General features: G+C 38.7%; 2 protein-coding genes and 1 long non-coding RNA gene across 7 annotated transcripts; 2 read left to right on the forward strand and 1 right to left on the reverse strand.

Moving 5' to 3' along the window:
• Positions 1-40: 40 nt before the first annotated feature.
• Positions 41-2,524, reverse strand: LOC117415970 (cell cycle regulator of non-homologous end joining-like). The gene is made up of 3 exons (XM_034922219.2): positions 2,376-2,524; positions 1,661-1,727; positions 41-1,427 (listed from the first exon to the last, which is right to left on the reverse strand). The coding sequence occupies exons 1-3, from the start codon at positions 2,522-2,524 to the stop codon at positions 1,074-1,076; spliced, it is 570 nt and encodes a 189-aa protein (XP_034778110.1). The 3' UTR covers positions 41-1,073.
• LOC117415968 (differentially expressed in FDCP 6 homolog) lies at positions 2,458-21,098 on the forward strand. 5 transcript variants are annotated; one of them, XM_059026986.1, is made up of 13 exons: positions 3,150-3,301; positions 3,817-3,871; positions 12,390-12,530; positions 13,954-14,136; positions 16,704-16,931; positions 17,133-17,279; positions 17,472-17,580; positions 17,672-17,829; positions 18,079-18,180; positions 18,904-19,070; positions 19,165-19,363; positions 19,947-20,052; positions 20,545-21,098. In XM_059026986.1, exons 2-13 carry the CDS (start codon positions 3,833-3,835, stop codon positions 20,817-20,819), a joined length of 1,854 nt encoding a protein of 617 aa, XP_058882969.1. In that variant the 5' UTR covers positions 3,150-3,301; positions 3,817-3,832; the 3' UTR covers positions 20,820-21,098. The 5 variants fall into 5 exon arrangements, with proteins under 5 accessions (XP_033882843.2, XP_058882968.1, XP_058882969.1 ...); XM_034026950.3 differs by lacking the exon at positions 3,150-3,301 and adding an exon at positions 6,656-6,904; XM_059026984.1 differs by lacking the exon at positions 3,150-3,301 and adding an exon at positions 6,762-6,904 and having other exon boundaries at positions 3,854-3,871.
• Positions 21,099-21,119: 21 nt separating this feature from the next.
• On the forward strand, positions 21,120-23,396 carry LOC131737509 (uncharacterized). Its single transcript, XR_009329157.1, has 2 exons — positions 21,120-22,519; positions 22,894-23,396. It is a non-coding gene; the product is annotated as an uncharacterized LOC131737509 (long non-coding RNA).
• Positions 23,397-24,618: the final 1,222 nt, after the last annotated feature.

The following is a 24,618-nucleotide window of genomic DNA, read 5'->3' on the forward strand; positions in this document are numbered from 1 at the left end:
CAACTCAACCAAAGCAAAGACCATTCCATTCGTTCAAAGGTAAAATTTTAAAAAATGATTTATTTGTCATATAACCTTCATGTTTTTGACATTATTAGCATCTGAGTAACTGAAATAGTCCTATATTAAAAAAAATGGCATTTGCCAGGGTTGGTATGTAACCCATATGGAATTCAAGCAGTAAAAACTTTTAACCCAACTCCAAAATAAAGCTGGACTCTAATTAGAGAAAGCCCTTAAGAAAAAAAAAAGGGTTGTCACTTAATTGTCTCTTGTCACGAATGCATCATTTTAATGATAAGGCCATAATTACACCATTACTCAAACCAGTATTAATACACTACAACACGAATACACTACATTAACACTATGAATACACTATCAAACCACTATGAATTCTTTATTGCCTAATCTTGAAACTCAATGTGACTCTGTAGTGTGTTTTACTACTTGAACTGCATGGTAAATAAGTTCTCATGTTACTACACAACAGCTATTATAATAAGTAACTTACTGCATAGTTACCGTTGGTTACTTTTAAATAAGTAGTATTTCAGTATTTTTTTTCATAAGGGATGTTTCCAACAGGAATTCTGTAATCAGTCCTATTAGTAGGCATTAGTATCTTGTTTCCATGAGCACTGCCTGACTGGCAATCCGAACTGATCCGGGTTCTCCCGCATTCCTCCTGAACTCCCATTGGTAGTCTACCTGATTTGTGTGAAAAGTTTCCATGCAATGCAAGTTTTCGATGGATGTTGGCGGTTCTTTCCCAGCTGGCCTTGCGGTTAAGGTTGCATGAATTTTGAGCTTTTTGTTACTACAGCAAACGATACAAGAATATTAAAGCACAGAGAAACCTGCTCATCCCAGATGTGGATTAAATGTTTACGCCCACAAGTCCTTTGATTGGTAAGTGTTGTGACATACTTCCACCCACCCCACTTTCTTCTGGTCCTTGGATCTAACCAATAAAGGCTCTAATGTACCATAGAAACAGATAAATGCAACACCTTATGCATCTCACTTCAGTTACCTGCTGTTTTTTTGTGTTGTTTTTTTGACTGAAAACATTAAGTGAAGAAAATTTCTCGCACAAGTTTGAAAGCATCATCTTCTTCTGCATCCCCTGGGTCTGTCCTATGAACATGGGCCTGTTCATCTGTTCTTTCACATGCATTCAATTCAGAAACCTGTGTAATGTCATTTCTCTTTGGCACTGTGCTACCCACTCCCTTCTGTTTGGTATGATGAGCTGGACTGGTACCTTCAACCACTAGATCGGATTCAGAGATGCAAGTTTTCTGAATTGGTTCTGAATCTGTGTCTCCATCTTCAAGTTCAGATTCTGAGATCCACATGTCCTTTTCTCTTATTGAATCTCCTGTTGTCACCCCAAAGCCTGGTTGTTTCAACTCACTTGATCCCTTGAGACAGAAAGATAAATAAATCTGGTTTTGGCAGGTGACACAGTGTACTGTATTCATGCAAGAAAACTGACAGCTCTAGTTACAGTAACATGTCCTCTTTTTACAGTATTTATTTGTTAAATGACCTAGCTGTGAATATAGTTTATGTAATTTGCTGTCACAGTATTTTGTTGTATGTTATTACTACTGTGGTTAAGGGAACCCCCAGTGCTTGAACATCTGTTTCTTACCGTTGCAAGGAGATCAAATGCTGCGTTCACCAACTCTGCCTCGTTCATGCAGTAAACTGTGACTATACTGGACAAAAACAAAAAGATCATAATTTGAAAAAATCAAAAGCTAAAATGTACACAACAGCACTGCCAATGTGTTATGCATGTAACATTTACTGTCTTTGTTTTATTTGTAATGCTGTCCTCTCCTCTTTTTATTTGATGCTTTTTAAAGAGGTACTGTACAGTAGTAGTATAATAGTATGGACTACATACACAGTGCTGGTAGGCATAATGCAAGCTACTATGTAAAGCTGTGATAATACACATCAGTCTTGACCACTATTCTTTCAAAATATAATGTGTTATTCCCAAGTATAGACTTATAATTTTACCACATTGTGTGGTGCTTTTGGGATGGGGGCTTATGTTGGTTATTTCCCTTAGAAGTGCTGTTTAAATGACACATCTAAGTGAAACAGACACCCACTCAATGAATCTATAGAAATGTGAAATATTCTCCCCTTTGGTTGGGCAACGCTACAAACTGGACAATGAAAATGAAGTTTATACAGTAATAAGTGTTGCATTCAAAGTAATCACACGCACCAAACAGCAGCTTTGTGTTGTGGCAGTAGCCTATTCAGCAACACAGCCCCCTGGTCCGTCCATTTTTATTATAATTTAAAATGATAGTACTTCTATTACAAGAGGTTTTTAAAACACAACACACCTCTCCACTGTTTTCCTTTCACCCCTCTTCGCGGAAGTTGTTATCTTTGTAGGACCTTCTCTAGGTCGATCCACCTTTGTCTCTTCACTCCGTCTCACCATCCACCCGGGCAGAAGCCGTCTCTTCCCCTCCGCGTCCATCGGCTCCATAGTTCAGGAGAGCTCCAGTTACAGCACTGGAAAGCCGCAGCACATCAGTTCTCTATAGGTATTTATTTTTAGTAGTATCAGACAGTATTACTATGCAACCTATAATGTCGTCGTTTACATAATGCCACTCAAACCATCAAATACCTCGACTGGTCCCTATGTATTGTTAAACAAACAGATATCTATCGGTAAACGTTTTTGAGTATGCAGACTCTCTGGTGACAGATGGAAATGCATTTAAGATCGTATACTGTCCGATTACAGTTGTACCTTTCAGATACGAGACTATCTAGCACTACCTCGACCAAACTAAACTTAAAGACTCGAACTATTGCTATTATATTGGTTTAGGGCAAATGTAAAATTGCCATATGACATTCTGTCTCAATTCGAGTGGTCGGTTGAAAAAACACTACGGTAAATAAAATAATTTAGGTAACTTACCTACAAAAGCTGCTAATGTATAATTAAACGTTTGCACATTCCAAATGAACAGTTATGTCATTTTCATTGCAGCTTGGTTTTTATTTTTATTTAACAAATATGTTCTATTACCGAATATGTTTATTAATAACAACAAACTACATAAACCATCAACCTCCTGTTGAAAAAACGCATTTCCGATAACTGAGTTACAGTCAAATTAACATAGACAAGCGCCCTCTGTTGGGGTGACTGACTAACAGAAATGTTTCTAGTTAAGTGTTGTTGGCTTGCTTTGAGCTCCCTATGAGATATTCAGATACAAACATGCCTAGTGTGCGTAGTTCAAAATGGGTGAGTAAACGATATCGTAGGAAATCGTAGGAACCTGTTAATTGCATGATATTTCCTGACTTGCATTGTTTTCAGTTTACAATTTCTTTTGTAATACCATGTGAGTGTAACGTGCCTATTTTGTGCGGAAGATATTATGAGCAGAATTTTATAACCTCTGGTTTAAATAGTTTTTCATGGGAAAAAATATATAAAGTACAATGCAGTTTATATTTTAATGTTTTTATTTTACAAAACTAGAAACAAACAACTAATATACTATAATTCAATGACACTTAACATTTAGTTAGTTAAACACACTGTATACTGTAAACCATTTTTCTTTAAAATATGGCCCTCGCTGTGTTGGGTGCTGTAGGAAAAAGTGCTGGTGTCTCCCCTCAAACACAGCCTCAGAATGGGACATGACATACAAGAAGAGCTTTTAACCCCATTTGAAGACATTAAAAACACAAATAGAGAGGTCCTGTTGAAATCCTCACCCTCAATTGTATTGTAACACTCTCTCACCACAGACTAACGAGGTATGACATGGAGTTGGTAACAAAGTGGTTAACACAAAGTTTGACAGTAAGTATGACACCTGTTATTATAGACAAAGAGAAGGAGATGTGATACCTTTAATTGAACTAACTAAACAATTATTAATCACAAGCTTGCAAGACCTCCAAGGTCTCTTATTGTTAAAACAGTAAACTGAATTGGTGTTGGAACTCATGATCAATATTTATTAAAGTTACTTATATAGTTCTGAAAGTTAATGAACTATTTAATTAACTAGTAACAGTATATTACGACAGCTAAATCATTGATTGAGAATCCAAAAACAGTTGCCAGGTCCAGATGAATGCAAGCAAACCTTTAGAATTGCATCTAATACCTTTAGTAAGAAATGTGCTGAGCAGGTGAACTGTATCTACTGAATTTATTAGGAGACCATTTTTGCATTTTTGAAAGTAGCACTGACATCCAACTTTAAATAATACCAGAAGCACATCATATTAAGTCATATTACAGTAGATTCTTGTTAATTGCATAGCCTATGTGCCTAATAGTTTTATGCAATTAACCAGAGTATGCAATTATCTGTAACATATACATTTAATTGTATACCTGATGATTGCATATAATTGTGAAACACATTCCTTATGAAAATGTACTGCCTGTGGTTAAGTGGGTGCAGGTGCAGGAGTGATGCAGTGCGTGATAAAACAGTTATAATCCAGATGGAAAGGAATTTTATTGTATCCAGGTCTGGTGACCAAATAATAAGACCCAGGCAATACACAACAACGTGTATTGCATGGCGTAAATAATAATGGGTTACAGACCTAAACAAACACAAATATCCACCCCACAATAATACTAACACGTTCACCAGTCCTGGGTGCGTGCAGTAGTGCTCGTGGTGGCTGATACAGTTTATTAGTGACAGCAGTGCAGTGCTGTTCCGGCTTGGGGCTGGCACTTGGCGACAGCTCTGAAATCATGTCAGCTGTCTAGTAATTTACAAAACAAGACAATTAAACGCAAACAAACAAAACACTCACGAAAACGTTATTTCTCACGGGGTCTCTTGCAGTCCTTACAGGTTTAAAGCTCAAACCAAAACGAAGGAACAGATTACGATTCTCCGTCCCCTTTTATGTTGTCACACATGACCCCTTGATAAATGAGTGCAACCACCTCTCCAATCTGCGGCTGCCATGTCGTTTCCCTTCCGGGTCTATGCGTTATTGCAACTGAGTCTCGCCCCCTTCCTGGCTGGCTGACTTCCCTTGAACCCTGGGAAACAACTGTCAGGCCAGCCCGTCCAAGGAACTCTGTTCTCGCTGCTTAGCGCCCTCACAGGTCGGGAGGGTGATTACAACCAAGAATCATTGTATTTCTGTCACAGTGCCTTATTCTGGTTAAAATGCATAAAACTGTGAGGCACATGCAATATGCAATTAACAGGAATCTACTGCATGTGCATTTTTATAAGAAATGTGCATCACATTTTTTAAAGTTAACAGGCATATGCAATTGTCACCTATGCAATTCATTCGAATACACTGTATTTGTATAATTCTTAAACCTCTATAAACCTCATTATATTGGTACATAATGGTTAAATTGGGGGAAACAAAATCTAGAAAACAATATTGGCAAGTTACCTCATCTGGAAAATAACTTTAAACTTGTTTTAGTTTTTTTTCTGTAAATTATTAATTTTCTTAAATACTGTATTTATTCACTGACTGGCACAAGACTTAAACACTGCCATTACAACTAAATGAACTTCCTTTGCAACAAGTATTAGGACCCCACCTGTGTCCCTCACTCAAATTCTATGCAGCACAGAGTCAACGTGGGCCTGGGGGCCCTAATGCCTGCTGCACATGATGTGGTCTTATGTTGAGGCAGTCAAAGTAAATCTAAAGTCTTGAGAAATTCTATGGTCGCAGCTGCCTGCAGGCATGATGTCACAGCGCTGCCGCCATTTTAGTAAAGGAAGGACTTGCCCATATGAATAAAACTGTGTATAGAAACCTTTAGAAAATCCTCTAAAATTAAAAATGTACCTTTAAAAAAAAAAACTGCTCATTTATTTTTGGGAGAGCAATAAAGGGATGAGGCCACATACACTTACGTTTCTCCCTCCCTCACTTCCTATGTCCCACTTCACACGAACGCTAGAAGTACAAATGCAAATGTGCGTCCACTCCAACCTGTAATTTAAAGGAGTAGAGGCCACATTTCAAACACTGATAGTAAATGTCATGTAATGATTAAAAAGGTTGACTATGCAACCCGTCAAGGTGAAAAAAAGCAAACAATAACAGGGGGTCCCAATGCTTGTTGTTTTATGTATGTAAAAAAATGTGTGAAAAAGATACAACTGTAGCAAACCACTTCAAGCAACAGCTGCTTCTTTAGGTCGATAGTTGCCTCTAACTAAAATCTTGCTAGGTTTTCCTCATGCATGTTTTATACTACAGTAGACCGAAGTTAACAAGGGTCTCGGCCTCACATGACATTCTGGTATGAGGAGATAAAAAAGAATGGGCAGTATGATGTGTGGAGAAAACAAAATTAAAATAATAAAATAAATGTTTGCGATGCAGACAAAATGTGATTATGCAAAATAAAGTAATGTGGTTTGTAAACTCTGCAAGTTCTGTAACACATTGCTGTAGCCCTTTTTTTCCTTTACAATGTTAAATTATTGGTGTTTTAATTTGAAGTTTATTTTATATTAGGTTAACAGTTTTATATGGCAGTTTCAAGTGGTGTGGCAGCTTGTGGTTATTTTAATCTTGTTTTCAGAGGCCTCAAGGACTTGTCAAACCTGGGCTTTTTTTTTTCCTTTAGCGATCTTTCTTGCCTCACTCTCTCCACCCACGTGTCAGCTGATGGTCTTTCACTGGCTGCCACAAGCACTCTACTCACTGTCTATCTATCTCATCTCGCTTCTCAGTGTCTCTGGTGTGGAATGTGCAGTAGTATGTAGCTTACATTGGCAGGATGGATTTCAAATCAGAACTGCTCAAGTCCATTTGGTATGCCTTCACAGCTTTGGATGTGGAGAAAAACGGAAAGGTGTCCAAATCACAGTTAAAGGTATGGAAAACAAACTCCTGTGAAAAGTGTTTCTTGAAGTGAGAAGTTGTGTTAAATAGACACTTCCTGACTTTACAGACACCTTTTTTTTGTACCTGGATGGAAAAATGCCAAAAATTACATTGTTTATATTTTCTGTTTCTAAAGACTTAAGTTTGTCCTATTACAAAACAGGCACATTAAAAACTGGGGACAATAAACAAGTATACAGTAAATAGGATGCAATCATTTTAGTAACTTAGTTTATATTATGTGGTGCATCTTGTAAGATGCGTATTACTGTATTACAGCAGAATTCAAAAGAGCTCTTGTTTGTGATGTACAGTTTGTTTTGTACTAAGTAGGAATAAGAAGTTATATTTGGGGGTCAACTTCTAGGTTGATGTTGTGCAGATAAAAAAAATAAAATGTAGAACATGAGTAGTGTTGTTTTACTATTAAACAGTAAATGTAATGGGATTAACTTTTGGACATTGAAGCTGGTGAACGTTACAGTAATCTGCAGACATGTTATGTTATAAAGGAATTGTTTTGCTTTAAAGCACTTAGGGATTCTTTAATCACTCTGGAAAAGTCTTGACTTTGGCTCTTTGAACATGTCAGAGAAATATAGAATATAATATACATATGAGTTATTTTCTAAAGATTGTAGTTGTGAAATGGTGTGGCATGTAACTATAAATACAGGCTTCATTTTTTTCACACTTGGCTTCACAAAAACAAGTTTTAACAAGTACACGCCTTTGGTGAAATAGGCTACATCCTCCTACAAGAGACAGATGAGTAACTGTTGAGACTTGCCTCTGGAATATAGTACTGCTGGCCCTCTGGAGTAAAAGAAAAGAGAGAGTTTGACAACATTTATTAAGGGTTTGCCTTTATTGAAATCGCAAACTCTCTTTTTCCAAATAAAATAAAATAATACTGAATACGGCCCAGTACTTTTTGTAATTGGCCATTCTGGTCTCCAATACATAGCAAGCCATTTACCAGAATGGCAAAACTTCCTAGTCACTATGTCACTTTAAGTAGCCATTACTACCAGCAGCAGCATGGGGGTACTGTATTACTGAATAACTCTTGGGTTTTCAGAGGATACCACTTTTCTGCATGTGTGGTGGAAGAACAATAAGAGTCATGTATTTGCACTGAGGGTTGTAAATTTTGGTAGAACAGTCTGTGAATAATCCTTCACTCTTATTGGTCACGCTTGACATTTGCAGACATCTCCTTGAGAGGCAGTTCCAGCTAGAACCCCCCCTTGACTACAGATCGTAGAAGTGCACATCCTGTCATGTACGCATTCACACCTCTCCTGTTCTTACTTGCTCTGTTTGTTCTGTTTACTTCTTCACTGTCTGAAGGTAGTTTGCTTTGTCAGAAAAGGCCTGTGTGTGTGAGGTGTGAACCCCCACCAAAGGTTAAAGCTTTCACATCTGAGTGTACTAGCAATGTTTACACCGGCTTTAGAAAATAAAACCTACAGTAAAATAATGGTTAAAAAGTGTCACTTTAATTCTGAAGATAACTTTGTTGCAATAATAGAATAACCACAGAAATAACAATCCAATGAAATGCATTTAAATTTGCAGCTATTTCTTAAAAATATAACCCAGTTTTATTTATGTAACTTTATTATGTTTTGAGGAGACCTACACAGTGTTCTGTATATGGGGATTGTGATTATTAATAGCAAATTGATGCCATTCCCCAAAAAAAAGCCTCCCTATCACATACTTGCTGTTGAAGGCTGCACTGTGTTCACTGGTACCAGCAGTTTATTATCCAGAAATCTGCGGACAGTGCACTGGCATTGGTCAAATGCAACATGCTTCTTCAGCAATGGACATTAAATTGGCCCTTGAAAAGATTTTCCATGAAGTGCTTCTTATCAAAATCAGAATTTATGCTGCTGATGCCGACCGTGGACGGGAGTTCACAGGGGGTGGCGCACAATTGGCCGGGCGACACTCCGGGGGAGGGAGGGTTAGGTCGGCCAGGGTGTCCTCGGCTCACTGTGCACCAGCGACCCCTGTAGTCTGGCCGGGCGCCTGCGGGTTTACCTGTAAGCTGCCCAGAGCTGCGTTGTCCTCTGACAATGTAGCTCTAGGTTGGCTGTATGGTGGGCCTGCAGAGTGAAAAGAAGCGGTCGGCTGATGGCACACGCTTCGGAGGACAGTGTGTGTTTGTCTTCGCCGCTCCCGAGTCAGCGCAGGGGTGGTAGCGGTGAGCTGAGCCTAAAAATACAATTGGATATTTCAAATTGGAGAAAAACGGGGTAAAATCAATTGGCGACTACTAAATTAAAAAAAAAGAAAAAAATAAAGAAAAATTATGCTGCCATTACTTGTGAATTCAATAACAAACTTTTCAACTAAACTAAATATTGTAGTAGTTTCTTAGCAGTCAGTTTTATTTTGTCCTTGTATAGTTATTAGTAGGTGATAAAATCACCATAGAACATGGATTTAAAAATAGGTTGGAACTTGAGGTTATCTCACATCTCTCCAACAGAGACTCCTAGTATCTGTGGATAACAAACGCTGCCCACACTGTCTGAATGTAGCAGGCAGATTGGCCAGAGCAACATTTTTTTAATACAATGATGACAATCCTGAATATAAATAAAATATGTAGGAGTAAAGGAAATCAGAAAAGCAATGGTTTGCAGTAATACTGTGTTATATACAACAGCTTTATATTTAAATTAGCAAATTTGTGAAGCAGCTGCTGTGGACCACTATCAAAATAGAGCAGAAAGAAAAAACAAGAATTTTCATAGGTTCCAAAGTAGCTGTCTACTAGTTTTGATCACAAATAAATTCACAGCAATAAATCTGATGTAAATCTTTCCAGATCATTTTTTATTTATTTTTTTCTGGATTTTTTTTTGTCACTCATCAGTAATGATGCCACTTCATAAACAAACAGCACAGACTCCCAATGTAACCCTAAACCTTTTATCACTTTCCTGTGGATTTTCACAAGTCTTGGAGCACTATATTCTAATTAAATGTTTAAACAGAGATTATTAGCTGTTTGTCTATCAGATGAAAAATATTTACAGAATGCACACTTGGGTGATGTCATTCATTGAGCTGTTCCCTAGGGTCACACTATATAAATACACTATATAAAGGGTTAGATTGGATAGTACATGTCCTAAATACAACCCAATGATCTATTTTGTACAATGCTTCATGTCATGTACTGTATTACTGCCATCTTCCAGTATGAGTGGTATAGGCTTGTCTGCAGTACAGCAGCATGTACTCATATTGCAATAAACTGATGGTCCTGGAAACCGGACCACCTCCATTTGCAAGTGTGCTATTTCAGATTGATATGCTGGCCGATCAAAAAATGAAAAACCTGTGCTGGTTTGTTGGTATTTGTTGCTAAAATACCTAAAATACAGGCATAAGTTTAGTGTGTGGAATGTGGTTTGCTGACAGCTACTTACAGCTAAATGCTGTTCTTTATGAAGTGTTTTACTTTTTACCATTTGGAGAACCCTATTTTATGTTGATATTCTTTCACATTTTAATATAACATATTTCTGAACAAGATATTATCGCTGGTTATGGGGGGGGTGTGAGTGTTTTTTTCATCACTGGATAATTCCGGGGACAGTGTTATAAATAGTGTATTAAAATAACATTTTAATGTTTCTTTTTTTTGCTTGTTTGTTTTTTTATCATTCTCGTTCCCGCTTCGATGTTTGCAATCAACAAAGTTCTATTGCTGAAATCTTTAAAAAGTTCAAATAACGTAATACACGAATGAAGTGGCATTTACAGATAGCACTCTGAGGATGCTTTGTGAAAGGGAGAGCTGGAAAGCTTTTACATTATCTTCCTTTCTTCAGTTGGTCAGACTCGCCTGTTGGTTGTGGTAGACAAATGCTGTTATGACAGTTGGTTGGAGTTTCTTACTTTGTGACAGCTATTGCCAATATGGTTTTAGCGCCTTAGTTTCAAAAGTAGAACAAATTGGCCTAGATTTTCCCATATGGGTAAATCAAATGTACTGTATTTCATGGTCAATTTACCCACAGAAGAAAATCGGGCCCATTGCGTTGTAAGCCTCAGTGTTGTTCTTGACTGCAGACAGTACTTCTCCCACATTAAACTGTGTATACTAGCAAGGGAAACATTATTTTTCAAGTTACACCTGCCCTAAAGTTATAGCAATTATCACAGTAACACAAGACATAGGATGTGATTAACCAGTGAAGTGCTGAATATCTGAGTAAGCTGAAAGTAAAACACTATTGGTCATAAGTACATTGCGTCGGATATATGTCTTGTTTAAAAGAAAGACATTTTTTTAACATGCACAGATTATCTTTTTTATCATTTCAAAATTATATAAACAGGCCAGTGGCAGTTTCATTCAGTGGAAGTTGGCATCTGAGCTGTGCTGAGGTTTACTGTAGACCTTTATGATGTCTGGTTCATTTTAGCATATGTCAATTCTGTGCTAAGTTGGTGGGATGGACCAACTTGGAATCCCTATTGAAGTACAATAAGTGGGCGGTCCAATCCACTGTAATAAATGGCTCATTGTGACAGTGTGCCCGGTCCTGTGCGAATCTTCGTGTTTCATGTTGTCTGTTATATGTGGATATAGTTGTGCACGGGATATAAATGTGTCTGTGTAGCACGGGTGATTTAAAATATATAGTTGTATTTAGGCACGGGGATTGCACAATCACTTCACGTGCAGATAAAAGTATGTAATAGTATGCGAGCACGGGGATTGCACAAATTAGTTCACGTGCAAGTGAATAATTAATTAGTAATTGAATCCCGGCACAACTGTATATCGATCCACGAGTCACTCACTCAGGGTTGGGTGTTCGGTGAGGAGAGAACGAGAGTCGGAGGTAGAATAAATATTTAATCATAAACATAACGATTCTGTTTCGTGCTGGAAGCACCAGCACGGTACTTGTTTGTCTGTCGCTCCGTGTTTGTTAGTGTCTGTCTGTTCGTTTGGCTAACGTGTCCTTTTCTTTTGTGTTTTGTTTAAACCTTTTTATTTTGTTCCATTTAACAAACGCGCAAGCAGCGCATTTATCATTTCACTCTCAGTGCTGTGTTTCTTCCTGGTCTGATGTCACCACACACAACATCCTTGTCACACTCATGCAATTAGCTTTTTTTCTTGTGCTACAAGTGCCATACAAAAATTGGTAATGGCAACCAGTATTGAATTCCAGATGGACTAGAAACAGTCGGGATAAAATTGTCTCCATTACAGGTCTACACTATGCTCTTTATTTTTTCAGATCGGACCTGAAAGAAAACAAGGTTGTAGATGCTTTCCTCAGCAGCAATTGTAGACTAATAAAAAAAAACATAGAAGTGGGCTGTACTTTAATGTACCAAAACCAAAGCATTCACACAGATTTAAGTTGAGGTTTATGACTGGCATGATGGCTCCTTTGTTTGTGACAGGCATGTTTACCTTTATCCCCCAGGTGTTATCCCACAATCTGTACACAGCCCTGCATATCCCCCACGATCCTGTGGCGCTGGAGGAACACTTCCAGGATAATGACGATGGGCCGGTCTCCAATGAGGGATACATGCCCTACCTCAACAAATACATCCTGGCCAAGGTGAGTGGGAATTGTACACTTCTGCATCTGCAGTATTAAGAATTTTCCATCAACAGGAACAAGGGTTAATAATAAAATGGGATTATCATTTCAACCTGTGGCCAAATCATGTTGTTTAACTTAGGTTTGCATTGCTTATTATTTATTTATTTATTTATTTATTTATTTATTTATTAGCAGATGTAGAGGTGATGCAGTGCTCAGTAACAGCAATCCAACAACAGTTCAATGGTGAAAAACAAAGCTTTATTATTTGCTTTTAAATAATAATACTGACCATACACAGCGATGTGTAAAGCCAGTCAAAACCACGGGGTCCTGAAATAATAATAACACACACTATACACAGACACGGTCACGAATCCCAGCAGTGAGTGCTCCTCAGTGGTGAAGTATACAGCAACAGTGAAACAGTAGTGCAGTGTAGTCCGGGGTTGATGCTGGCTGACTAACGACAGCTCCCGGATAGTTTAGCCGTCTAACAATGACAGATACAATTATTAATAGACAGACAAAAACAAAACAAAAAACACTCACGGTTAAGTCACACTCGTACGTCCTTTACTGGTCTTTTCCGTAACCATAACAAAGGAACAGATTGCTTGGCCACATCCCCCGATATACCTTCAGTCCCGCGCCCTTCGGTAGCGAGTGCAATCATGTATCCTCCAATGCATGACTGACACCTCGCCTACCACATTAAGGCAATGACTTCTGGTATTGTGGCTGTGCCCCTTTCCTGGATGGCCGACTTCCAACTGATCCTGGAATGAACTGTCAAACCATCCAGTCCGGGGCACACTGTTCCTGTTATACCGCGCCCGCACAGGTTGGGAGGGAGATTGTTGACTCGGATTCATTCGCTCTCTGTCACAGCCATATTTAAGAAAATGTGCAGTAACAGCAAAAATAAACAACATTGTAACTATATCCCTCAAAGCTAAGTAACTGTCAGTTTCTAGAATAATAATGCAAATGTTATATACAGTGTGACAGGGCACTGTTTTAATTTCAAGAGTTTGCAGAGGTCTTTTGTCAACTTTGATATAAAACAATAAGAATTACCCATTTACCCTGTGTGGCTTTGCAAAGGCAGCCACAAAACACAAATTTCTCAGTGTGCAGGGCCCTGTCACAACGGACATACTGTACCTGTGCTTTCCTAGACCACTATAGTAACTAGACACTCATCCATATTTTACTGAATGCAACTAAATAAGTAACAGGGAGATTTATTAGAGACCTAAAAAGCGCCTAAGATTTTAGTTTTGTTATCTTATAACATTAACAGTTTTGTTTTCCTTTCATAAAAATGTGCTGATTGCAGCTTTTTGGTTTAAATCAGGCACGTGCCTAAATGGGAATTTGTATGTCAGTTTTGGAGATTAATTATTTGTGTGACAAAGAATCTTCTCCCATTCAGGCAAATGATGGGACCTTCGATAAAGAGACATTCGATGACCTTTGCTGGATGATGACAGCTAAGAAGAACTACAAGCCAGGCATGGAGGCTGGCCTGTGCTCCCGGAAAGATGCTTTTAAACTGTGGTGTCTTTTTAACATGTTATCAGAAGACAGGTATCCCCTTGTCATGATACCTGAAGAGGTAAGAATTGAACTAAACAGAACTGTTCTACATTATTCCAATCCTTTCTTTTTTGTTTATTTACATCATATGAATCTTTGAATTGGGAGGTTGTGCATTTAAGCCCTGATAAAGTTCCTGGTGCAAGGCTAACATGAGTAGTTTAGAGCATTTATCTGGGTCTTAACCCAAAGGTAAGAGACACTTGCACTGAGATTTACTTAACCAGTGTTGTCACTTGCTTTTGTAAGTATAAGCCAATGAAAACTGTGTGCCAAATTTTGTTCAGCCTCCTACAGCATTCTGCATGCTAGCACTAGAAATATCTATGGATCATGTGCCGTACTGGTATGAATTTCTTTGCTATCGGGTACCAAAACAGTGACCATATGTCTGTCCAAAGTAATGGGCAATTTGATGTTTATTAAGAAAACTGCTTTTAGAAACATTTTAGATTACAGTATGTTTGGACTTTATAACATTGAACAGCTAATATCTGTACCCCTATAGCAGAGAATGATCCATATCTCATATCTGTAGTTATACCAACTGTGAGCAGTAAACAGGGAATTGAGGTTAGAGAAATTCAGTAGTGAAATCACCCACATACCTGTAAGAACTTAAGCAAATTGCACATGAGCAGAGTATTTCCTGAGAGAGTAGAATTTCTCATTTCTAAGGCAGCAGCTTTAACCCCCTCAAGTTACATACTGTCAGAGAGGCTTCATTCCTCTGACTTCCTGTTCAGCAATGATGGTTTCCTGTTTAAGTCACTAACAGAAGATATAATCTCTGGTTGCTACAAAAACATGCAGGTTACTGTGAGCCAAATAGCTTTTTAAAGATATCACATAGTAAAGGCCCAATACACAAAGCTTTAACTTTAATGTCTAACTTGATTAGTTAAAAACATGTTTATATTTATGAAGCAACTGTCTTGAACAGTTTAATGAATACATTTACCAAACTTTATTTAATTCATTAAAACAGACTTTAAAAAAAAAGTATTTTAATAATCTGTGTGTTTAAAGCTTTGTGAATAAGGACCATAATATTGATAGTACGTTTTTTACATTATTTTTATTATTATTATTATTTATTTCTTAGCAGACGCCCTTATCCAGGGCGACTTACAATTGTTACAAGATATCACATTATACATCATTTCACATTATACAGATATCACATTATTTTACATACAATTACCCATTTATACAGTTGGGTTTTTACTGGAGCAATCTAGGTAAAGTACCTTGCTCAAGGGTACAACAGCAGTGTCCCCCACTGGGGATTGAACCCACAACCCTCCAGTCAAGAGTTCAGAGCCCTAACCACTACTCCACACTACTCCTCATTCAATAATAGTTTGCCTTAGAAGCTGAAACATTTGGTGTGTTATGCAAACTGCCGTATGGGCAATTGTAGTCTAGCAAGACACTTTTTATGGAAAAAACAATATTATCAAAGTATCTGTGGACAGCAAACTTCAAACAAGAGTTTTCCGTTTATACAGTACATATGTATTCCATAGAGTATGTTATCTAATTTTTTAATTATATTTTAAGTTTATATTTTCAGTTTTGAGTTTACTGCCCCATTTATGATGTTTCCAATGCTGGTTCTTATTGCAATTACTAAAATATTGTGGGTGTGTGTGTTTTTTTTTTGTTGTTGTTTTTTTTGTGTGTTAAGGTGCTTTGAACTGAGTTTGGGCGCTGCACTCCTGTTCTTGTTGCCTGCCATAGACATACAGGATGTAACTCAGGCTAGCTCAGCCACTGTGTCTTTATAGAAGTAAGAGCTAGTGCCATCTTGAGAACATTTCTTCAGCAATAAGAATTATTAAAATAAGAACTACTTTGAATATTTGCAAACATAATAAAAAATACAATACAATAACTTTGAAAATGCAATCTGAAGCTACTTAAGCTTTAAGAAAGGCTAACCCCTTTTTTCCAGTGCAGGTGAACAAAACAACTGAACTGTACCTAGGACTTGCTGCAGAGGTGCTAGCAGGTGTGGGCAACCAGTGCCATCTTGTGGAGGTTCAATTGGTTAATTTAATAGAACCAATTCAACCCAGGTTCTAAAGCAGGGGTGTCAGACTCCAGTCCTATGGGGCTCCCCAGTGGCGCATCTGGTAAAGGCGTTCCGTGTGGAGTGCAGGATGCGCTCTATAGCCTGGACGTTGCCGGTCCGAGTCCAGGCTATTTCACAGTGGACCATGGACGGGAGCTAAATTAAATAAAAAAAAAAAAAAAAAACTCCAGTCCTCGAGGGCCGCAGGGTTTTCTGGTTTTCATTCCAACTTTAGCTCTCAATTAACACAATTGATCTAATTATACACTACCTATGAAACATTTTTAGGCCTGAAGAGAAGTGTTAAATGTGTCCAGTTAATCAAATAATTAGACCAATTAAGTAACTGAGATCTCGGGTGGACACCGCGGCCCTCCAGGAACTGAGTTTGACACCCCTGTTCTGAAATAAATCAGTTTTTCCTATCAGATCTGAAGTGAAATCTTGTTTGAGTACTAGAGTCACTGCAGCCTGCCTCAGTGATGTGTGTCTCTCACTGTGCTCTGCAGGTTGAGTACTTGCTGAAGAAGATCGCTTCAGCCATGAGCTTGGAGTGGGAGCGGAATGGGCTGGATGACTGCTACTGCCAGGACCCAACGCTACTGGACGGAATGACGGTCTGGACATTTCTGGAACTCATGGGCTCTGGGAGGCTCCTGAAAAGTGAGGGCACAGGGGCGGTGAGCCTGGCTGTGGATGAAGTCTTCCAGGAAATGTACCACGATGTGCTGAAGAAGGTAGGCTATCACTCTGGTATCAAGTATTACCAGGAGTGCCATAAAAGAAGCTCAATGAATTGTACTTCGATATTCAGTAATGCAATTTCAGCATGAATGTTGCATGAAAAGAATCAATTCAATGAGAAATCACCGCACAAAGAAGTGGGCACAGAGTGCTGGAGTACAGTACCCCCGACTGTATTTCTCCTCTCTCCTCAGGGCTACATGTGGAAGAAGGGGCTGGTGCGCAGGAACTGGAATGAGCGCTGGTTCGTGCTGAAGCCCTCTGTCATCCAGTACTATGTCAGTGAGGACCTGAAGGAGAAGAAAGGAGAGATCCTGCTGGACAAAAGATGCGTTACGGAGGTAAAGCACAGAGCCTTCCATGGGTTGGGCAGCCCTAGTATTGGGCTCTATGTCATGTACAGCAGGGTTTTCAGCAGATTTCTCTGCATAGCTGGTTGAGGGAATGTTGCTGTGGTCAGTTTCTCATATCCAAGAAAGACTATGAGGAGAATCTACTGACTGACAAAAAAAAATTGATTTTCTCCTGTCCAGGCTATTCAGGATAAGGAAGGCCGACGCTGCCTTTTCTGCATAAAAACAGCCAACAGGACATTCGAGATTAGTGCGTCCGACCTGAAGCACCGTCTGGAGTGGATGCAAGGTAAGGATCAATTCCTTAAATGCTGACTCGCCCGAAACGATCCCTCCGTTTGCAAGTGACAGTTTTTTTCCCCCCTGCTCCCTGCCCACAGCAATCCAAACAGCCATTCGTCTCCTAGCCGAGGGCAAGAGGTCTCTACACAAGGAGCTGAAGCTGCGCCGGCGGGAGAACAGAGAGCAGAGCTCGAAGCAGCAGACACTCCAGGGCCTGCAGGAGGAGAAGAGGCAGGAGAGGCAGATCCAGGAGAGGGTGAGAGCAAGAGGGCAGGTTCCTGTGAGGAAAAAACACTGTTCTGGAAAAATATGTCTTGGAATGTTGGTAATGAAGTATTCTGATAAACTTGTACAGTGTCACAAAGAATTTGTTGTGCTTGCTTCAAAATTGAAAAGCAAACTGGTGACTAAGAATGATTGCAAATCCCGTAATAGGTAGAGGAAAGGTTAAAAAGATATTCAAATTAAGTCTTCAATAAAACAAGTGGTGTGTCTTTTTTTACAGGAGCAGCTGGAGGCTGAGGCTCTCCATAAAGAGGAGGAGGAGAGGGAGCAGCAGCAGCACATGCAGCGAGCCCTGGAGAGGCAGCTCAGAGAGGCAGAGAAGGTGAGGCAGCAGGAAGGCCTCACAAAAACAAGTCAGAGGCCTGAAGCGAACAGGTTTTATTTACGTGGATTTTTATTCCAAACAACTTGCAGGATGCAGTGCATTTACTGGCATTTTATACTTTCTGAAAACAATCACTTGCCTTTTCGATTATGTCAACACAAAGATCCAGCAAAACACACACACAATATAACAGTAAGTTAATATTACTCTGCGGTTTTACTTAACTTGAGGCTAGGTAAAACAAACAAACTTCCATCATGTTAACAATTTCAAAACTGTCAACTGCCACACCTAATTTTGTCTGTGGTTTTTTCCTCTGTTTGCATTAATTGCTTTCATTTTTTTTTTTTTAATGAGCTAGGGCCCTTCAAATTATTTGAGATTTTATATATGTACAGTATAAGCTGGAAGCTACCTTCAAAAGACTTTCTAATATTAATTATCTACAGCTCTACAAACATATAATGCAAACATATATATCACTGACACCACGAGGTAAAAAATGAATTTGGTTTAAAGTTTTATCTTCCAGGTTATGGTGCAAGATGGTACAGCACAATGCAGTAATACTGTACAAAATAAATAGCAATACAAAAGAATGACACAAAGCAAAGCAGGGGCGGTTAACTGTGGCATAACAATCTTTAACTGTAATATAATGGAAATAACTAACAGAAATACATTTGTTCCCTTTTGTTTTTCTGCCAATGGACCATGAAGGCTCGAGCTAACATGGAAACAGAGATTGCTCAGAAGGAGGCCGAATCAGAGAAGCAGCGACTGCGAATCCGGGAGCTGGAAATGATCCAGAAGGCCTTGGAGAAAGCGCTGGAGGCAGAGATCCTGGCGAGAGTGGAGGAGGAGCGGGCCAGGGTCAGACAGGCCAGGTAGGTTCACAGCACACCCTTTGACACAGTCATGCTGTGTAGTGCTGTGTAGCTCTGCGAAGTGACACCTGTTTACTCCTTCCTTGTACTACAGTTTGCTGGAGGAGGAAGAAGACAAGCTGAAGCAACTGAGCCGTCTGAAGCAGGAGCAGGAGGCTCTGTTACAGCAGACCCAGCAGGAGAAGCATGAGATACTGCAGGACATGACAGAGAAGGCCCAGGCCTTAAAGGTGGCCAGCCTTGAGCTGGAGAAGCTGCAGGAGTCCAGGCAGAAGAGCAACCAGTTCCTGGAGGTACATGACTGCAACTGGAAACGAGTGTGAGGGGCAGGGATGGCAATGGGAACGAGTGGCAGAGTTCAATAAAATTATTTTTCAGAGGAAATTAATTGCTTCTTTTATACAATTAGAAACAACACCAGAAGAACATCCTTTTTATTTTTTACACTGCAACCCACTTACCAATGAGGTGACCTCTGTTCCTTCTTCATCCAATCCTTTTTACCATTTTTTCACCTGTTGGGGTAAGCACTGAGGCTGGAATGTCTCCACCTGGATTCATTGAGCATCTACCCCAATTTTTCCTCCCTAACTAAGGCCAGTGCAGCGCTTCCTGTGGGTCGCCAGCCAAGATAGGGACAAGAGGGATTCAAAACAAATTATTTTTATTAAGTGAGACACTGGGGGCCCCAAACAGTTTATAGCCACTGCTTGAAATTCTACCACATGCTTAGTGGTTGACTTACCCAAGATTACAGTCAGTGGCTGAGCTATGGATTTGAACTCAGGATATCTTAGTGATTGGAGATGGTGACACATGGCTACATGCTGGGTAGCTAGATCAAGCTGTTGTTTAACTCCCTCTCTCTGTCTGCAGGAAGCAAAGAAGAAGCTGTGCAGAGCCAGCTGCCACGTGAAACACTGGAACGTGCAGCTGAACCGTCTGATGAAGCCCATCTCTCCAGGAGGTCATGTGGGACATGGTACACTGTGTTTAAACACAACACTGTGAACACGTGGAAATGATTTTGTTGGCTAATGGTGTCTTGTTTTTTATTTTTTAATTGCACCATGGAGTTAACAGCGCCATTGTTAATTATAGACATAAATGCTATTACAGGAAACGGCTTTTGTTTACATGCACAATTTGCATACGGTGCTATATGATGATAATAATAATAATAATAATAATAATAATAATAATAATAATAATAATAATAATCACAACCCCTTATTCCCATGTAATTTCCCAATAATCTTAGTGTTGCGAGTTGAATACTGTTGTGCAATGCATTATCTCCTCACCACAATGTCAAAAATGTGAACATTACTGTTCAATAATAATATTTGAAATAATATTAAAATGATGATTTTAATTTGGTAATAAATAACACCAAATATCTGATAATGATAATTATGTATGTACACAGCACAGTACAACAATATTTACTCCTGCCTTTTCTTCTTGCTTTTAGATCAGCCTGCATTGAACACAGAGCTGCCAGTCCACCAAAGAGGGGCTTTCGCTAGCAACGAGTTCATTGTCAAGAAGCAACTCTGTAACACTGATCGCAGGCTGCCTGGAGCGCACATTCCAAACAGCCAATCCGTGTGGCCGTCCCGGCTGTATTCTGAGGGGGAGGAGGAGGAGGAGGAGGAGGAGGAGGAGGAGGTTCAGGAGCAGCTGAGGAAGGTCTCTCTCACGGAAACCGACAGCAAAAGATGTGAAACCAACAGGTCCAGTCATTAGACAGGAGGAAATTCAAACTTGAGACACTGCAGAAGCAGATCTGTAGAGTGATTTCTTCAAGACCAGTGCCACACTAACTGTATTTGACCTCCAGGCCTATTGATAAGAGCAAAACCAGCAGAATCACAGCTTCTGCTGGTTTAAAAATAAGACAGACACCTTGATTTATTTTTTAGCATGGAACGTTACTTTAACTGTGGCATTTGGTAAACGGTTTATATGGACTGCTGTATTTGGTAATGTTGTTTCTATTTTTTTTATTAAATACAATTAGCTGCCCTTTTGGCTTTTTTATATATATATATATATATATATATATATATATATATATATATATATATATATATATATATATATATATATATGTATAGTACATCATTTGTTTATTTGAACTAACATATAGTCACAAAATTTATTTTAATTAAGTTAACATGTTTAAGAGACACACAGACAAATGTACAGATGATCCCTGCATATGCCCCAGATTCACAGACTGTCGATAGCTTGTATGTCCAAACCAAGTTTTACCACAACTGAAATGTGTTTCTCTAGATATACATTACATACTGTGTATATTATATAAATGTAACATACAGACGGTCAGACAATCAGCTGCCATATAACCCCAGGTTCCCATTCAATTCGAAGACGACCAACAAAGACATTATATATGGGATATGCCTGCCCATTGGGTAGGTATCGCTGAGCTCTCTATACCAAAGCTGCCGATAGACCCCTTCCTTGAATGATGCACTCGGTCCCGCCCACCGAGGGGATAAAACTGCTATCCAAAGGAAGCCATTTCTCTTTTTCCTTCTCAAGATGATTAGGTAAGACCTCTGTGTTTAGCTGAGCGTATTGATAGAAAAGAGCTTCTCGAGTCGAATCGGTTCAATTGTATTTCCCTTGCATTCCTGCTGAAAGCTGGCTTACCACTTTCCCGGAATCAACGACTTTGAAAAGATCGAGCCTTTTTGCCTTTGTCTTTCAGCGGCCTCCTTGCTTGTGTGGTAGGCCGCTCTTTGTTATCTGTCTGTCGTGTGTGAGCGACTGCCTGTGCAGTCATCCACGAGCGGTTGTCTTTTCTTCCAGAGAGTACACAGTTCCTCCACGGGGCTAGGCCTTGCTGTATCCCCGCTGCTGAGTGACTTCCAGCCACGTCTCCTCCACTGGGCTAGGCCTTGCTGCATCCCCACTGTCGAGTAGACCCTCTAATCTGTGTAGGCCCGCCCACCACGGTGTATCGGGTCTTGTATTATCTTTGAGCTAAAATATATATATATATATATATATATATATATATATATATATATATATATATATATATATATATATATATATATATATGTATATGTATATGCAGTTTTGCTTTTGTGGATGAGGAAAAAAAAGTTACAAGAAATAGATGACATGTATTGGAACTAAATTTCCTGTGCCATTAGAGGAAAATCAGACCCATAGAAGGATATTACCACCTCCATGCTTGACAGTAGGTATGGTGTTCTTTTGTTTGTACACCTTACCAGACTTTCTCCAAACAAAGCGGAATGTTGTCAGCAGTTGGACGACCAGAGTCTAAATACAGCTATGCTTGTTTGGAAACACGAAACCACTGCAAAACACTGGGAGTGGAAAACCCTGTGTGTGTTGTGGCCGACCACCTCTTCCCAGATGGGAGAGTTATTGCAGGACATTTACAGGTACTCAGTTTTACTGCTATTCAAATTATTTATCATATACAGATATACAGGTTTTGTTTTTTGTACAGGGAATAGTTGTTTTGTATATCCTTTTATCTTGAGACACACCTTCAATCTGATTAATGTCCTTTCAGATCAAGCCTTTTCTAAAATTCATTTCTAACTTAATGTTCAAAATAAAAGCTATTCTACTGGCAGTGATCAGACATGTTTTAGTTTCAAAACATTTTCTGGGGAGAGACAGGCTTAGTCAATAAAAGTGAAACCCACATACAATACAAATGAAGTGGTTCTTCTGTAAAACATTCTGTTAATTTGCATTTAGTGAAAATTGCCCTTATTAACTGTTTGTAACAAACATTATTTTTCTTCAGGCTTTGGAATTTTTTACAGAAGAGTCCTTGACAAGTGTCTTAAAGAAACTGGACATACAGAAACCAAATATTAGTCTATTCCAATGTTGATGCCAAGAAGTATATGCACAGAATCAGCTTGTTTCCCCTGTGAAATAGGAACAGACAATGCATGCAGTTTATGAAAGAGTACAAGGGGTTGAGTTTCCAGAGACATATGAAGTGGGACCAGGGAACCAGCTAAACATGTTGGTTTAAATGTATTTGATGACGAAAATGTTCCAAAATTCATATAAGAGAATTTATACATGCAGATACCATACAAAAGTTTGTATTTTCCTCTGTCACCCTTAGAAGTAACCTCTCCACTGTTTACCTGTTTCTGTATATAACGGGATGTTGGAAATTAAAAAATGTGCCCCTTTGCTAGCAAACCATTTTTTTCTAGGCTAGTGTTTTGGCTGTAACTTATATGAGGGGGGGGCAAGGTAAAACTGAAGGAAATAAAGTAGGTGCTAATCTGAGTCATTGAGTTTTTTTAAACATGCATAATATCAGTACAACATCTACAAAGGAGAGATACAAAAAATACACCTTTTTTTTTTTTAAGATTCTTTTTATTTTATATTGTCAATAGAAAATTCAGATTTAAGTTAAAAGAAGGAAGGCCAGCATTCCTCAATTAATTGTTTTACAACAGTGACATCTTGCATACATTATAAAGATCACACAGATATCTGCAAATATAAAATCTATTAGACAGTTATCCAGCAACAGCCCAAACTATTCCAAAGTACAGAATTTAGGCTGTTAACCAGTAACAGCCTTGAATGCTACTTTATTACCTTAAAATTTTAGAAGTGACCCAGCACTCAGTGTATCTAAAGGCCAAACAAAGACAGAAAGAAAGATAAAACAGTTGTTCACCTCCTGGGTGAGGATTTCATTAAATGGTATTGGCCAAAGACCTGCTTGTGACCTTTCAGTGCCATTATGGACATATTTGGCTTACAAATCAATACCAATAGCCACTCCAAGCAAAAACACAGCAAGAAAACCAGCAGTCCACTTGATATAGACGTTTGATGGACAAACATTAGCTACCTGTGTGCAAGAAACAATATGTAAATATCCAGTCAGCATTAAATAAGTTGTAACGCAAGTATTACAACCTTTAAATGTAACACAATGTTATGATAATATAGAACATGGAGCAGATGTACTTTTGTTCCAAGGCAGAATTTTATAATGGAATAGACTTAGAAAAGGCTATAATGCATCAATTTAAAAAAATTCTTACCCAGACTCTGGATCTCTGGATTATTGGATACTGAACTGAATTCATCAGATATATTTTGATTGTCTCAAACATAGCTTTAATTCTCTTGTGGAAGAAAAAAGGTCTCCTATAAAAAATTTAAAAAAAAATATGAAATGTATGATTAAACTCCGGATTCAGACGTAAACAATAACTACTTAAACATTAGCAAAAAATATAACACAGTATTTGTAAGAAGTATAAATAACACTGGAAAAAGAGGAGGAAATTAAAAATGAGTACTGTTGCTTAAAATCGAATATAGCTATTGTTAAGTAATGTGAGCTGCTAGGCATGGATGTTCAGGATAAATTTGAATCTGGAACCAGTTCAATTGCTTACCATTGTGCAATGATGCTGGACGACCCATATACATGTGTAGCTGTATGTGTCCTGTGCAGCCGAATACTTTGGAAAGTTTCATTGTA

The sequence above is a fragment of the Acipenser ruthenus genome, chromosome 7 (genome assembly GCF_902713425.1).
Source record: "Acipenser ruthenus chromosome 7, fAciRut3.2 maternal haplotype, whole genome shotgun sequence".
Lineage (NCBI taxonomy): Eukaryota > Metazoa > Chordata > Actinopteri > Acipenseriformes > Acipenseridae > Acipenser > Acipenser ruthenus.

Bases quoted from the DNA above. Each gene is read 5' to 3' on its own strand.
- LOC117415970 (XM_034922219.2), bottom strand. From the start codon at position 2,524: ATGGAGCCGATGGACGCGGAGGGGAAGAGACGGCTTCTGCCCGGGTGG. The intron at 1,728-2,375 runs GTGTGTTGTGTT...GTTTTTGTCCAG, and splicing joins GAAAGGAAAACAGTGGAGAG to TATAGTCACAGTTTACTGCA. The intron at 1,428-1,660 runs GTAAGAAACAGA...TTCTGTCTCAAG, and splicing joins CATTTGATCTCCTTGCAACG to GGATCAAGTGAGTTGAAACA.
- LOC117415968 (XM_034026950.3), top strand. From the start codon at position 6,809: ATGGATTTCAAATCAGAACTGCTCAAGTCCATTTGGTATGCCTTCACA. The intron at 12,531-13,953 runs GTGAGTGGGAAT...TCTCCCATTCAG, and splicing joins ACAAATACATCCTGGCCAAG to GCAAATGATGGGACCTTCGA. The intron at 19,071-19,164 runs GTAGGTTCACAG...CTTGTACTACAG, and splicing joins GCCAGGGTCAGACAGGCCAG to TTTGCTGGAGGAGGAAGAAG.